The 13,615-nt window shown below is 40.5% G+C and overlaps 1 protein-coding gene across 1 annotated transcript; it reads left to right on the top strand.

The window, feature by feature from the left end:
- The first annotated feature begins 12 nt into the window (after window positions 1-12).
- On the top strand, window positions 13-9,624 carry MMP7 (matrix metallopeptidase 7). Its single transcript, XM_065944913.1, has 6 exons — window positions 13-170; window positions 3,001-3,227; window positions 3,313-3,461; window positions 5,188-5,316; window positions 7,063-7,224; window positions 9,353-9,624. Exons 1-6 carry the CDS (start codon window positions 36-38, stop codon window positions 9,379-9,381), a joined length of 831 nt encoding a protein of 276 aa, XP_065800985.1. The 5' UTR covers window positions 13-35; the 3' UTR covers window positions 9,382-9,624.
- The last annotated feature ends 3,991 nt before the right edge of the window (window positions 9,625-13,615 follow it).

Here is a 13,615-nt window from a genome sequence, read left to right as displayed (position 1 = left end):
TATAAATTTCTCCAGCCTCCGGCACAGAACACCAAATGCCCTGTAGGCGCGAGGCGGCAGCTATGCGGCTGGCGCTGCTCTGGGCCGCGTGCCTGCTGCCCGGCAGCCCGGCCCTGCCGCTGGGCCCGGGCCCGGCAGGCGAGGGCGACCCGCGCTGGCAGCTGGCTCAGGTACGTCTCTGGCCCGCTCTCCCGGGCCGCCATGGGCTTTCCACTTTAATAACTTTCCCGATTATAAAGGCAATAAATGCTTTAATCAAGTGCAGGCTCTGAAGCCTGCCCAAAGGGGATTCAAGTTCCACCTCCTCCACTCTACTGCGTGGATGGACCGAGGCATATTATTAACCTTTGAGCTTCAGTTTTCTAGCTGGAAGATATGATGATATCAATCAAATGGGGGTGATGTGAAACAACATCCCTGAGACATATTATATAGATTGAAGCTTTTGCAGGTACTACCATGTATTGCGACTTGAGATAGTCTCGTAAAGAGCAAAGAGATGCCGCTCAAGATGAGGACTCTAGTGATGGAGAGACTTGAGAACAGAAAATGAGGGTAGATGTTGCAGCTCTCCTGCTGATAAACCGAAGATGATGGGTGAGGCGTGAACTTCTGACCGTTTTCTCATATATCCAGTGGAAACAATAATACTGTGTTTTATACCTGGAGGAGTCTAGCAAATAAATGAAGTGGTAACAATACCAACTATCGTGTATGTAACAACTTCAGATTATGAAATACGTCCTATACGTGATGTCATTGAATCCTCAGCTCTATCCTGGGAGAAAGAAAAAACCAAAGTAAAGTTGATTCACATCCCACATACTTGCTAACTGTAGAGACAAGAGTCAAGAACAAGTTCTGGTTCAAAACTCATGTACTTTCCAATATATTACTTAATAATTATCCTAATGTGAGCGAGGCACAGAAAGTGTTAGTGGCTCAGTCGAGTCCAACTCTTTTCCGACCCCATGGACGATAGGTCTCCTCTGCCCATGGGATTCTCCAGGCAAGAATACTGGAGTGGTTGGCCATTCCCTTCTCCAGGGGATCTTCCTGACCCAGGGATCGAACCCATGTCTCCTTGGGTTCTCCTTCAGATTCTTTACCAGCTGAGTGACCAGAGAAGCTCAAAGTCTAAGTAATTATTACTTGGTAAAAGTATTGTTTATAACTTTAAGCTTTAAGCATAAGAAAAGTTGAGTTCTATTTCACACTAACTTTGACTTTTTTAAAAGTCCCTGTAGCGTGTTGGATTGAACCATATGAAATTACTGATATTTGACCATTTTTTAAAATGTATTTATTTTATTTTTGGCTGCGCTGGGTCTTCGTTGCTGTGTGCGGGCTTCCTCCAGTTGCAGTGCGTGGCCTTCTCATCACGGTGGCATCTCTTGTAAGGAGGATAGGCTCAGTAGCTGTGGCACATGGGCTTAGTTGCGCCACATCGTGTGGAATCCTCCCAGAGCAGGGGTCAAACCCATGTCCTCTGCATTGGCAGGCAGAGTTTTAACAACTGGACCATCAGGGGAGTCCTATTTGACTGTTTTCTTTTGATCTGAAAAACGTCCATTTCGTATGGTTCCACCTTCTGGATTCTCCAGAGGGAGTCCACTTGCAGGAGTGTTGAGCCCCTTCACCCAGGGTGCACATTGCCAGTAAACTAGAGGGAGCTTCTCTAGCTTTAAAGGAAGGTAGGAAAACTCATCTCAAGGATTCAGAGAGATTTCTTCCAGAGGGTGTCTTTGCAAAACTGGTAGCTCTGGAAGGGAGCTATTTGTTTTTAAATCAGGAATTAACTCGCAACTGTCATGGATGAACAGTGAGTACTTGTTGTATTGAATGAAACACAGTCCTTGGTAACAGGAAGAGAGAGCTCCTTACTGCTAAGATTACTTACGTGAAGTTCATACTCCTAACTCATTCGACGGCACTATCACACATTATCATGATGCTATATGGTTTTCTGAGGAATTGGGCTTTGGAATCAGAATAGGAGTTCCAACACCCGTTCCTTTGGTTACTCATGGGGTGACTTCATGCAAGTTATTTCCCTTCTCGGAGCCATGATTCTTCAAATGTGAAATAGGAAAGTATTGTCATACCCAACTTACAGGGTGGTTGTGAGATGTAAATCTGATAAGCATATAAAGCTCTTGGTCTGGTCCCTGCCACTAGTAAGTGCTTCATCAAGGTTCTTGGGAGGCTGCTGCTGTTGTTATTTTCATTCACTTTCTATTTTTTCCTATTTAGGCTGCGGGACCGCTATCCTCACACCCATTCACTGAGGTCCTTTAAGAAATTCCCAGGGACCTAACTGCGCATGGAACACACCTAAGAGACCTTCTTTACCTTACAGCTTCACAAAGAGGGTTTTACAAAGAATTTAGCTATGGAAAGAGCGCTAACATGGCAAGCAGTCAAGAAACTCAGGACCAGTTTGCCTACTATCTTAATACATGACCGTGGAGCAAGTCATTTAGTTACTATGAGTTTTGATTTCTTCACCTAAAGAACGAAATAATGTCCTAAAATCCTTTCCCAGGACTAAAAGGTTAAGAGCTTTAACCTCAGGGGACCTGACCTCCAGAGAGTCTTAGAAAGGGTTGGGTGACTTTGGATCTCCCCAAAGGGTCTCTGATGCCAAGAGCAGACCTCAGGTGCTCACCTTGCGGGCACATTGGGCACTCTTCCTGACTGTTAAAACAAATATGTGTTTTATAAACTATACCGTGGGTTTCTCCTCAAAACATTTAATGGGACAATAGAAAAATAGAGGGACTCTTTTCTTTTGGCCATGAAAAGAAATGGCAATGACTCATCATCAATATCAAATTTTCTTCTCATGAATGCACTCTTTTTTTACCTGGTTACTGTGTAACTATTTTGCCTTCAAACTACTATTTGGGTTCATAGGAATCAGAGGCAAAGTTGTGCAGACTTCTGAGATAAAGAAGACGACAAACAAGAATTACAGATCAATTACTCTCTTTCCAACAGGACTATCTCAAGAGATTTTATGCATCTGACTCAAAAATCAGTAATGCCAATAGTTTAGAAGTCAGACTCAAGCGGATGGAAGGATTCTTTCACCTGCCTATAACTGGAATATTAAGCCCCCGTATTATAGAGATCATGCAGAAGCCCAGATGTGGAGTACCAGATGTTGCAGAATACTCGCTATTCCCAAATCACCCAAAATGGACTTCCAAAGTAGTCACCTACAGGTCAGTTTTGCTTTGGCTCATTTTGGCAAAAACAATATAGCCTTTTTCCTAAAAGGTCAAACATTGTTTTCTTGCTTGCTACCAGGATCATGTCATATACTTCAGACTTACCACATATCACAGTGAATCAATTAGTGGCCAAGGCCCTCAAAATATGGAGCGAAGCGATCCCACTGACGTTTAAGAGAGTTGGATGGGGAAGTGCTGATATCATGATTGGCTTTGCAAGAAGAGGTAAGGAAGATTCCTTCAGGCTGATCCTGTGTGCTGTTTTTCTTGTTGTTTATATCAGTGCCGTCCTGTTTTCCAGATTTAAAATCTTTAATGAGAAATAGATAGATGATAGACAGATACATAGATCTCATTAATGAGATACAGGTATAAAGATACATATATATGTCAATGTTACTACATTTTTTTCTAGCCCATTAATTTAGAGCCACTTTATAGCAGAAAATGGCAAACTATGACCCATGTGCCAAATCTGTAACTAAATATTTATTGGAACATAGCCATTCAGTTCAGTTCAGTCACTCAGTCATGTCTGACTCTTTGCGACCCCATGGACTGCAGCGCACCAGGCTTCCCTGTCCATCACCAACTCCCGGAGCTTACTCAAACTTACGTCCATTGAACCAGGGTCTCCTGCAATGCAGTCACATTCTTTACCAACTGAGCTATGAGGGAAACCCAAACATAGTCATGTTCTTTCATTTACCTTTGTCTGTGAGTATTTTGGGGCTACAATGACAGACTTTAGTAAATGCAACAGAGATCATGAAGCCCACAAATCTGGTCCTTTGCAGAAAAAGTTTGCCAACCTCTATTTTATAGCATGAATCATTTTATATACATATATGTTATAAGCAAGGGCTTCCCAGGTGGCGCTAGTGGTAAAGAACCTGCCTGCCAGTGCAGGAGATATATGAAACACGTGTCTGACCCCTGGGTTGGGAGGGTCCCCTGGAGGAGGGCATGGTAACCCACTCCAGTACCCTTGCCTGGAGAATCCCGTGGACAGAGAAGTCAGGCAGGCTACAGTCCACAGGGTTGCAGAGAGTCAGACATGACTGAAGCAACTTAGCATGCACGCACATATTTAAGCAAAAGAAGAGGTTACAACTTTCAAAGGCCTTAAGTGGTCTCCAAGAAGTGAACTGCCCCTTGGCCTACTGCCAACACCTTTCATGTATTTAGTAAGAAAGCAGAAAATAGAAAATTTTATATTAAAGGGATTAAGGAGATAAAACCCATATACATGAACTGCTATTAATTACTGATGTTTCATGGTGCAAATTTCAGAGGAAAATATTGCTCTTTTGGTCTGCTTTAATATTACACTTCATGGATGCTATGAATTTAGCTGAAATTTAAACTTAAACCGCAATATTGACAAGCATGAAGAAAACCTTACAGAAAGCACTGACATGACGCTCCATGCTTTTTAGGAACTGGATAAACCGGATATGGCCAGATGCCAATTTGAAAATAAAATTCTTGGCATCACAAATAAAAGCACATCAAAATCCCCATTTTAAGACACTTTGAGCACAGTTCTTCAAGAAACTATCTGCTATATTCACAAAGAATAAGCTAGGTTTTTAAGAAAACTTACATTAAATGATATTCAATTACCTGCTGAATCCAGTATTCTCCACTCTGCCACCATGCGGCAAAGGAAAGTGATCAAATTTAACATTTAGATGCCACCATAAATCAGAAGTGAATGTTTTTAAAGTCTTGCATCAGTAAGCTTTCAAAATGTGGAGGTTATCAGGGATGAGCAGCAGTATGAAAGAAAAATTTCCTCTAACAAACAAATACCCAAACCACCCTGTCATGTAGCATGTAGCTGGCTGCTTGGACTGATCTTTTTCACCTCAATAATCTTATAAACTAAAAGATGGAATGACTGGATATAGATTCAGTCTCTAAAGGCAATCACCCTGTTTTCTTTCAGCTCACGGGGACTCGTATCCCTTTGATGGACCGGGAGCCACACTGGCTCACGCCTTTGCACCTGGGCCAGGCCTGGGAGGAGACGCTCACTTTGATGATGATGAGCTCTGGACTGATGGCAGCGGGAGAGGTACACCATCCCGCATCTCTTCCATTACACATCCTTTTCAAAATCCTCAACTTTCTATATCTTAACTATCTCTAATTTTGATAATTGCTTTAATTAATAATAATTATCTAGTCTTGCTAATTGCCAACCTCTGTGCTTTAAATGTGCTCATAAAGTTCCACGTATGGAAGATGGAGGCTCGGGCTATAGAGTCAAGCAACATTGGGTTCAATTTGCTCTACCTCTACCAATTACTCACATTCTCTTTGGACAAGTTACTTAGCTTCTCTGAGCCTCAGTTTCCTTATCTGTGAAATGGAACTGTAAGTAATTCCCACCTCACAGGATTGTTTGAATTAAATGAGATACTGCTTATGCAATGCTTAGCATAGTGCTTGGAATATATTAATATTTCAATAAATTATAACTCTTTTGTATATATATCCAAAATGTTTTTTAGTTAAAGGACAAAAAGGAGCAGAGACTATGATATTTGGAGAATTGTGTATAATTCTAGTATTATTCGGGCTTCCTAGTTTCCTCTAGTCATAAATAACCCACATGCCAATGCAGGAGACATAGAAATGCGGGTTCGATCCCTGGAACGGGAAGATCCCCTGGAGGAGGGCAATCCACTCCAGTATTCTTGCCGGGAGAATCCCATGGACAGAGGATCCTGTTGGACTGCAGTCCATAGCATTGCAAAGACATGGGCACAGCTGAAGCGACAGCACACACACACTACTCTTAGTCACTATTGGTCACACTATAACCCAGCCCACTGTAGTCATCATTTTACAAAGTAGATTATAGACAAAACAGAAAACTAATGAAGAGGAGCTCTAGATAAATAATCCTAATTGGAGACAATGCTTTTAAAAAATTGGCTACTAACTGGCCCTGAAAGTGAAATGAATACTTGTGTTTGACAATGGGAATTCACCACTGTAGTGATGCCTTGCTGTGAAAATCTAACCTATGCAAAATTACGACCCTGCTTCCATTTCACATATTGCATGTGTTTTTCATTCTCCCTCGTTCCACTCAAAGTAAAGACACCTTCCTTCAATCTAATGCACAATGATTGGAACTCTGGCCCCTCAAACTCACACACTCACAACTTCCTTCTTATTTGCAAAGCCTATCTGTGAGTCTGAGGCAGAGAGAACATATATTTAATGCACTTTAGCAAATCGAAAGCAAACTGCAGCCTTGCCTGAGGGCCTGCCCTGCTGTCGTGCTTTCTGGAAACCAACTTTATCTCTCCTGCTATTCAGAGCCACTATCATTTATTGGATAGTCATCATTTTTCACATATTGGGAAATTTGAGTTATTATAACAAATCTACAAGGTCAGAATTATTATCTCCATTTAACAGATGAAGAACTGAGATTCAGCAATACCCATTAATTTGTCCAGAGTTGTCCAGCTAGTAAGTAGCTGAACCAGGTTTCAAACTCAGGTCTTTATATTTTTTTAAAAGCCTTTGCTTTCTGCTTCTGAACACTGCTGAATGATTACATAAGAAAAAAATAGACAGAAAAAAATTATATTTTCTTAAAACCAGAAGTAGTGATAAGATTAAAGTACTACTTTTCTGATTCCTCTTTTAAACCCACCCCCTCATGAAGGCCTGGAAACAAATAAGAAAACTATGGAGGATTTAAAGAATTAGGTATCTTATAGTTTAATTTTGATTATCTGTTTTGATGTTATTATACAGATAGTTATTTTTACAGTCACTATATGTCTCTCTTTGGTTTCAGGAGTTAACTTCCTATATGTTGCAACACATGAGTTTGGCCATTCCTTAGGTCTGAGTCATTCCTCTGATCCTAATGCTGTGATGTATCCAACCTACAGCAAAGAAGATTCCAAGAACTTCAAACTTTCACAGGATGATATCAACGGAATTCAGATGTTATACGGTAATATTTATGATTTCCATATTTCCATAAGGAGGCATTGTCTCCTTATGGTAGGCTTGAATGAGAAAGCCTGGGAAATAGGCATTTACTTTGAAAAACACACTGGAACATATATATCTAAAAGCCTATTGAGGGGAGAAATTTGAGACATTGGATACTTGAAATTTAATCAGACTATCTTATACTATGAGAATATTTATACTGTGATTTTAAGTTTTCAGTAATATAGTATCATTTGATGAAATCGTGGAAAAGAAACTTCAAGGGGTTTTTCCTTAAGCTGCAGCTCATTCTTCCTTCTGGCTGGATTCAACTACTTTAGCGGAGTCTCCCCCACAGGGATAGACTGAGGAATATAGCATCTTCTCCCGGGGTTTCCCACTCCCACAGATTTGGCCCTAGAGGAGGAAAAAAGTGACCTAATTTTTCCTGCCTGCATATGTACATAGGGAGAGGGGTTAACCATCAACAGTGACAATTGCTAGTCATGATGTGTATGAATATCCCATGTCCCAATCTACACTTTTTTGTTTTAATCAAATTCCAAACTCAGTTAAAAAAAAAAAATGATTTGTATTTGCTTGATCAAGTCAGAAAGAGTATTGTGAGAAAGAAATCAAAGGACAAGGATAAAAAGCTATGTCTCCAGACAAATGAAAGATTTAATTATATAGGTATTAAATGTAAGGAGTTTATTAATTCAAGAAGTGATGAGAGCAGAAAATATAATAGTAGGAATCAAAGAAGCTAAATAAATCATCCGAAGACAAATTCTTGGTTCTTGAACAAAGATTCCAAGCCAGGGCTGCATGACTTCACACTCTTTCTGCTACACAATTCAGCTGATCACTACTTAGTATGTTTTTAAAAGCAATTTGGAAAAGAGAATACATACAGAATGATATCTTTAAGTAAACAGATACAATTAAACTTTTCTGGCAAAAATGTCAGGATGATAAGAATACACTGCATAAAGATCACCTGAGAGTCTTTGAATGTTCAGAAAAGCAATGAAACTGCTTCCACATAATAAATAATGTAATGTCCTCAGAGGGAAATTACTCCTGTAAGATAACAGATTGAAGATGCAATTTACTATTAATCAACTTTTCTCAAAGTGTGTTCCCAGAACACTGGTCCTACCAGACAATTCCTGCCCCCACCCGGCCCCCACCAAAAAAAAAGATGCTTTGGAGAAACAAATTCAAAAACCACTACCTACTGTATTTGAGGTACACCAGATGTTACAGAGAACCTAACAAACTCTCGTTTAATTCAGCGCTTCCTAAATTACAATCCTCTGTGTGGAACACCCATTGAGCCCTCTCAGAATAGCATTTCAAAGAAGACAGTTTGGAAAATATCATGTAACTATACCTCAAAGTTCTTATTTAAGGAGATGCTGCTGTCAAAAAAGCTCACGAAACACTGACAATTGTTGGCAGTTATCACCAACAAAGTAGAAAATATTATTAGTACCTCCCCTTATATAAAACCATGGAACTCATGGATTAGTGCTTTAAATCCTATGTTTTAGAGAGTGAGGTGCCTCCAGTCAAAGTTGGAAAGAGGTAGCTTCTGGATAAATTAAAGCAAGATTTAATTATATAGGTATTAAATGTAAGGTGTTTGTTAATCCAAGAAGTGATGTGAGCAGAAAATGTAAACTCAAAAGAATGTGATTAAACTCACAAGTGTAAAATTCCCAACATTCTTTTCAGGATAATAAAAATAATAGCTAAAATGCATCAAGTTTATATAGCGTACCAAGCATTTCACATGCATTAGCTTGTTTATTCCAACAATCCAGTAAATTTTTCATGCTCTTGTTCTATAGATTGGTAATCTAATACAAAGAGAGGCTATTAATAAGGAGTATTTTACCCAAGATCATGCAGCTGGTAAAATAGCAGACACAGGATGCAAAAGTATCTGACCCCCAAGGCCTACACACAGTGTTGCCTTTTTAGCCTTTGAAGGTTAATCTTCAAAACTTGTCCCAGGCATAGAAAAGTGGGCTGGATGAATGATCACCTACTGCAACACTTCTTGTGTTTTTTTAGCCTTGGGATTTTTGTGTGTGTGTTTTATACAGTGCCAGAATGTTCTTATTTTTGTCTCTTAACAGGAAAGAGAAATTATTCAAGAAAAAAATAGAAACTTCAGCAAGAACACACATTCATTCTTTGGATTCTATGTAACCATTCCCAACCAGAACTAATGAACACTGTTCCTGCCTTCCATTTAACACTTGCTGCCTCCAACCTTGTATTGTGGTTGTTTTTAATGTCTCTATCTCCATTTGCGGATAAACTTTGTTTACGACATCACTATGTCTTACTCATCTATGACTCTCCTCAAGCAAGATGCACTTGGTGGATGTCAATAAATGTTAAACATACAGATAAATACAATTTTTATTTCTTGGTAAAACTATTCTGGCTTCCCAGGTGGTGCAGTGGTAAAGAATCTGCTTGCCAATACAGGAGACCCCGGAGACTCGGGCTCAATCCCTGGGTTAGAAAGATCCCCTGGAGTGGGAAATGGTAACCTGCTCCAGTATTCTTGCCTGGAAAATTCCATGGACAGAGGAGTCTGGCAGGCTGCAGTCCATGGGGCGGCAAAGAGTCAGACATGACTGAAGTGACTGAGTACAAAAATGATTTCTGTTTGGGAGGACTGTGGCAAAAGAAGACATGCCATACAATGAAATCAAAGGCAGAAACCAAAAACATAAGTAACCCCAGCACATTATTTTGAGTGTTCAGTTGCCCCTAACCTATTATCAGGTCAGGTATAGGTAATATACCCCAAGACAGTAGAGCCCAAAAGTACACTAAGTTCCCCTCACCCTTAGTGCTTCCCACAAAACACAGAAATCCCAGGGATTTGCATTCTTATGGTCACTCCCAGCGCCAAGCTCCCCCCTGACCTGACCTCACTCCATCTCTCCCACCACAGCTTCCCTGGCCCCCCTCCTCTGTCCCACAGCATCCCAGATATGTCTCACCCTCTTCTCTCTCTCTTTCTCCAAACCAGTCCTACAGACCTTGTGAGATTTGTATCAACCGTGCGGTTTTACACTGCACAAGGACAATGATTGACCAAGACTCCATTTGGATGTTATCCTCATCCTTCACATCCTTGACGCATCCCAGCATCAGGAATTTCCCACTGGCCACCTGCCCCTGCAGGCCCCAACCTCCTCCCTCGTCTCTCCTAATCTTCAGATCTCTACACCCTGATCCTTGTTGCTTCCCCCAGAAGCTCATCTCCTGAAGTCCAAGGAGCTCACCCTTTCCGGGCATAGAGATTCACTACTGTGTTTCTGTGGGAAAAACACTCTCTGTGCAAGGCTTAACCCTTCAGCAGGACACAGAGCCGGAAAAGGCTTTTCTTTCAGCTGTTCCTCCTCCATACTCCCTACACCCCTGCATGGTTTTCTCTGCAAATGGAGGGATGAATATTTGGAATTGATTTTCTTTCTGATACAAATTACACCATACATAAGCACCCCGAGAAGATCCGTTATTTCACCCAAAATGTATCAGTAATTCAAAACTCAGAAATACCACCAAAACCATTAGGAAGCCATTCCAAGAACAGATAAAATGAGAGGAGGATCCACTACCTAGGCAAAATATAAGGTATATATGAATGGGAGCTCAAAGACTTTTTTAGAAACATAAGGGAACAGGTCTATAATAAAAATGTAGAAGACAGAAGTCATTAAAGTTCCTCATTTTGTAGATGATAAAACAGATCAAGAGAAGTTAAGTGATTTCCATCAATTTCATAGTAAACAAATGTCTTGTATTTAAAGCATTTCTTGTTTTCTTGTTTGCCAGTTTGCATTTTGCTTTGGGCAACAGAAGGCAGTATCTATCTTGCAGCTAAAATCCATTTTAATTGTTTTTACCTGCCCAGCGTCCTTTCACCCTACTTTTGGGGACATGGACTGTCTTTCTCCTTTGTAGACTGTCTTAGTGAGACATCACTAAATATGCCACATACTGCCGGGGCTGAGTAAGGGGTACAGAATCCAAGTTTGGCCTCTCTGACACTCACCTATAAACACCAGAGGCTGATTTACCCTGGCAGTGGATTTTGGAGATACTGCCTACTCAGTCCTACACTCAGGTAAATCTCTGAAGCTGCTTTGGGTCCTGTCCTACAAACAGCTTAGGTACAGGGCTTCTCTTTGAGGTTTTGCAGCTGACTGCAGGGCCTTCCAATAAATTTTATCTTTTGCTTCTATTCACCAGAGTCAGTTTATGCCTGTTGTTAACAAATCTCTGCCACAGTAGCTTGACCAGCTCTCCTATGGTGTATGACACAACGGCTCTGTTGCATATCTCACCAGTCTTAAGTATGAAGTGAAGCACTAACTGAGCATAGAAGCTGAATTTTCTTATTCCTATGCAAAATGCCTAAAGCTCACTTCTAACTAGAAATTCTGCCTAGAAAATAAGAACCTATGTTCTTTTTTTTTAATTGTGGTTAAGTGCACATAATATAAAATGTACCGTTTTAGCCATTTTTAAATGTACAGTTCATATTAAGTATATTCATATTGTTGTACAAGAGTAAATGTTCTTACCCTTAGCACTATATTAGCATGTTCAACTGAATAATTCTTCATGAGAGGCTGTTTTGGGCATTGGGTGATGCTCAGCAGCATCCCATGCCCTCTCCCGACTCAGTTCAGTTCAGTTCAGTTGCTCAGTCGTGTCCGACTCTTTGCAACCCCATGAATTGCAGCACGCCAGGTCTCCCTGTCCATCACCAACTCCCAGAGTTTACTCAAACTCATGTCCATCGAGTCAGTGAAGCCATCCAGCCATCTCATCCTCTGTCGTCCCCTTCTCCTCCTGCACCAAACCCCTCCCAGCATCAGGGTCTTTTCCAATGAGTCAACTCTTCGCATCAGGTGGCCAAAGTATTGGAATTTCAGCTTCAGCATCAGTCCTTCCAATGAACACCCAGGACTGATCTCCTTTAGGATGGACCGGCTGGATCTCCTTGCAGTCCAAGGGACTCTCTAGAGTCTTCTCCAACACCACAGTTCAAAAGCATCAATTTTTCGGCACTCAGCTTTCTTCACAGTCCAACTCTCACTCATACATGGCCACTGGAAAAACCATAGCCTTGACTAGATGGACCTTTGTTGGCAAAGTAATGTCTCTGCTTTTTAATATGCTGTCTAGGTTGGTCTTAGATTTCCTTCCAAGGACCAAGCGTCTTTTAATTTAATGGCTGCAGTCACCATCTGCAGTGATTTTGGAGCCCAAAAAAATAGTCTGTCACTGTTTCCACTGTTTCCCCATCTATTTGCCATGAAGTGATGGGACCGGACACCATGATCTTAGTTTTCTGAATGTTAAGCTTTTTCACTCTGCTCTTTCATTTTCATCAAGAGGCTTTTTAGTTTCTCTTCACTTTCTGCCATAAGGGTGGTATCATCTGCATATCTGAGGTTATTGATATTTCTCCTGGCAATCTTGATTCCAACTTGTGCTTCCTCCAGCCCAACATTTCTCATGATGTACTCTGCATATAAGTTAAATAAGCAGGGTGACAATAGTACAGCCTTGATGTACTCCTCTTCCTATTTGGAACCAGTGTGTTGTTCCATGTCCAGTTCTAACTGTTGCTTCCTGACCAGGATATAGGTTTCTCAAGATGCAGGTCAGGTGGTCTGATATTCCCATCTCTTTCAGAATTTTCCACAGTTTGTTGTGGTCCACACAGTCAAAGGCTTTGGCATAGTCAATAAAGCAGAAATAGTTGTCTTCAGACATTGCCAAATGACCTCTAAGGGGCAAAATAACCCTTAGTTGAGATCTATGAAGCTAAAGAAAATGAATTCTTATTTTAATGAATTATACACAATGTCTCTCTTTACCTTTTTTCATCCCTTTCATCTGCTAATCCTGTGTCATCCCATGGGAAAGGAAAACCAATAAAAGATTAATGTGACTTTGCTTTTGTGACGTTTATTTGACGAAAAGACTATAATATTTTAAGGAATAAAACCAACTTTATGTTAAAACCCAAATACTGCATACTTACAGAAGTTCACAAAACTGGTTTGTATTTTGTTGATTACTTTTATTGTTATCTTTTCTAATTGTAAAGTCAAATTCCAGTTTAAAATAGAAGGTTGAGCACAGAAATTTATCTTTACTTTCCTCTGAGTTTCCATCTAAGTGGTGGTAAGGCAACAAAACAGCATAGAAGGAGGTCTCTCCATGGACAAGGAATTTCATGAAGACCTAATAGAGCTGATAGGTGAAATACATCAAATTTAGTCTGGGATATGTGAAGAGATCTCAAGTGGAAATGAGTGTCAACTATGGTGACAGGATGAAATGTAAATTTGATCAATCAT

Source organism: Muntiacus reevesi, chromosome 9, assembly GCF_963930625.1.
Source record: "Muntiacus reevesi chromosome 9, mMunRee1.1, whole genome shotgun sequence".
Taxonomy (NCBI): Eukaryota; Metazoa; Chordata; class Mammalia; order Artiodactyla; family Cervidae; genus Muntiacus; species Muntiacus reevesi.
This window is presented reverse-complemented; position numbering and strand designations above follow the sequence as displayed.

Coding starts and splice junctions, on each gene's coding strand:
- MMP7 (XM_065944913.1), top strand. CDS start 36: ATGCCCTGTAGGCGCGAGGCGGCAGCTATGCGGCTGGCGCTGCTCTGG. Junction 171..3,000: donor CGCGCTGGCAGCTGGCTCAG/GTACGTCTCTGG, acceptor TCTTTCCAACAG/GACTATCTCAAGAGATTTTA. Junction 7,225..9,352: donor CGGAATTCAGATGTTATACG/GTAATATTTATG, acceptor GTCTCTTAACAG/GAAAGAGAAATTATTCAAGA.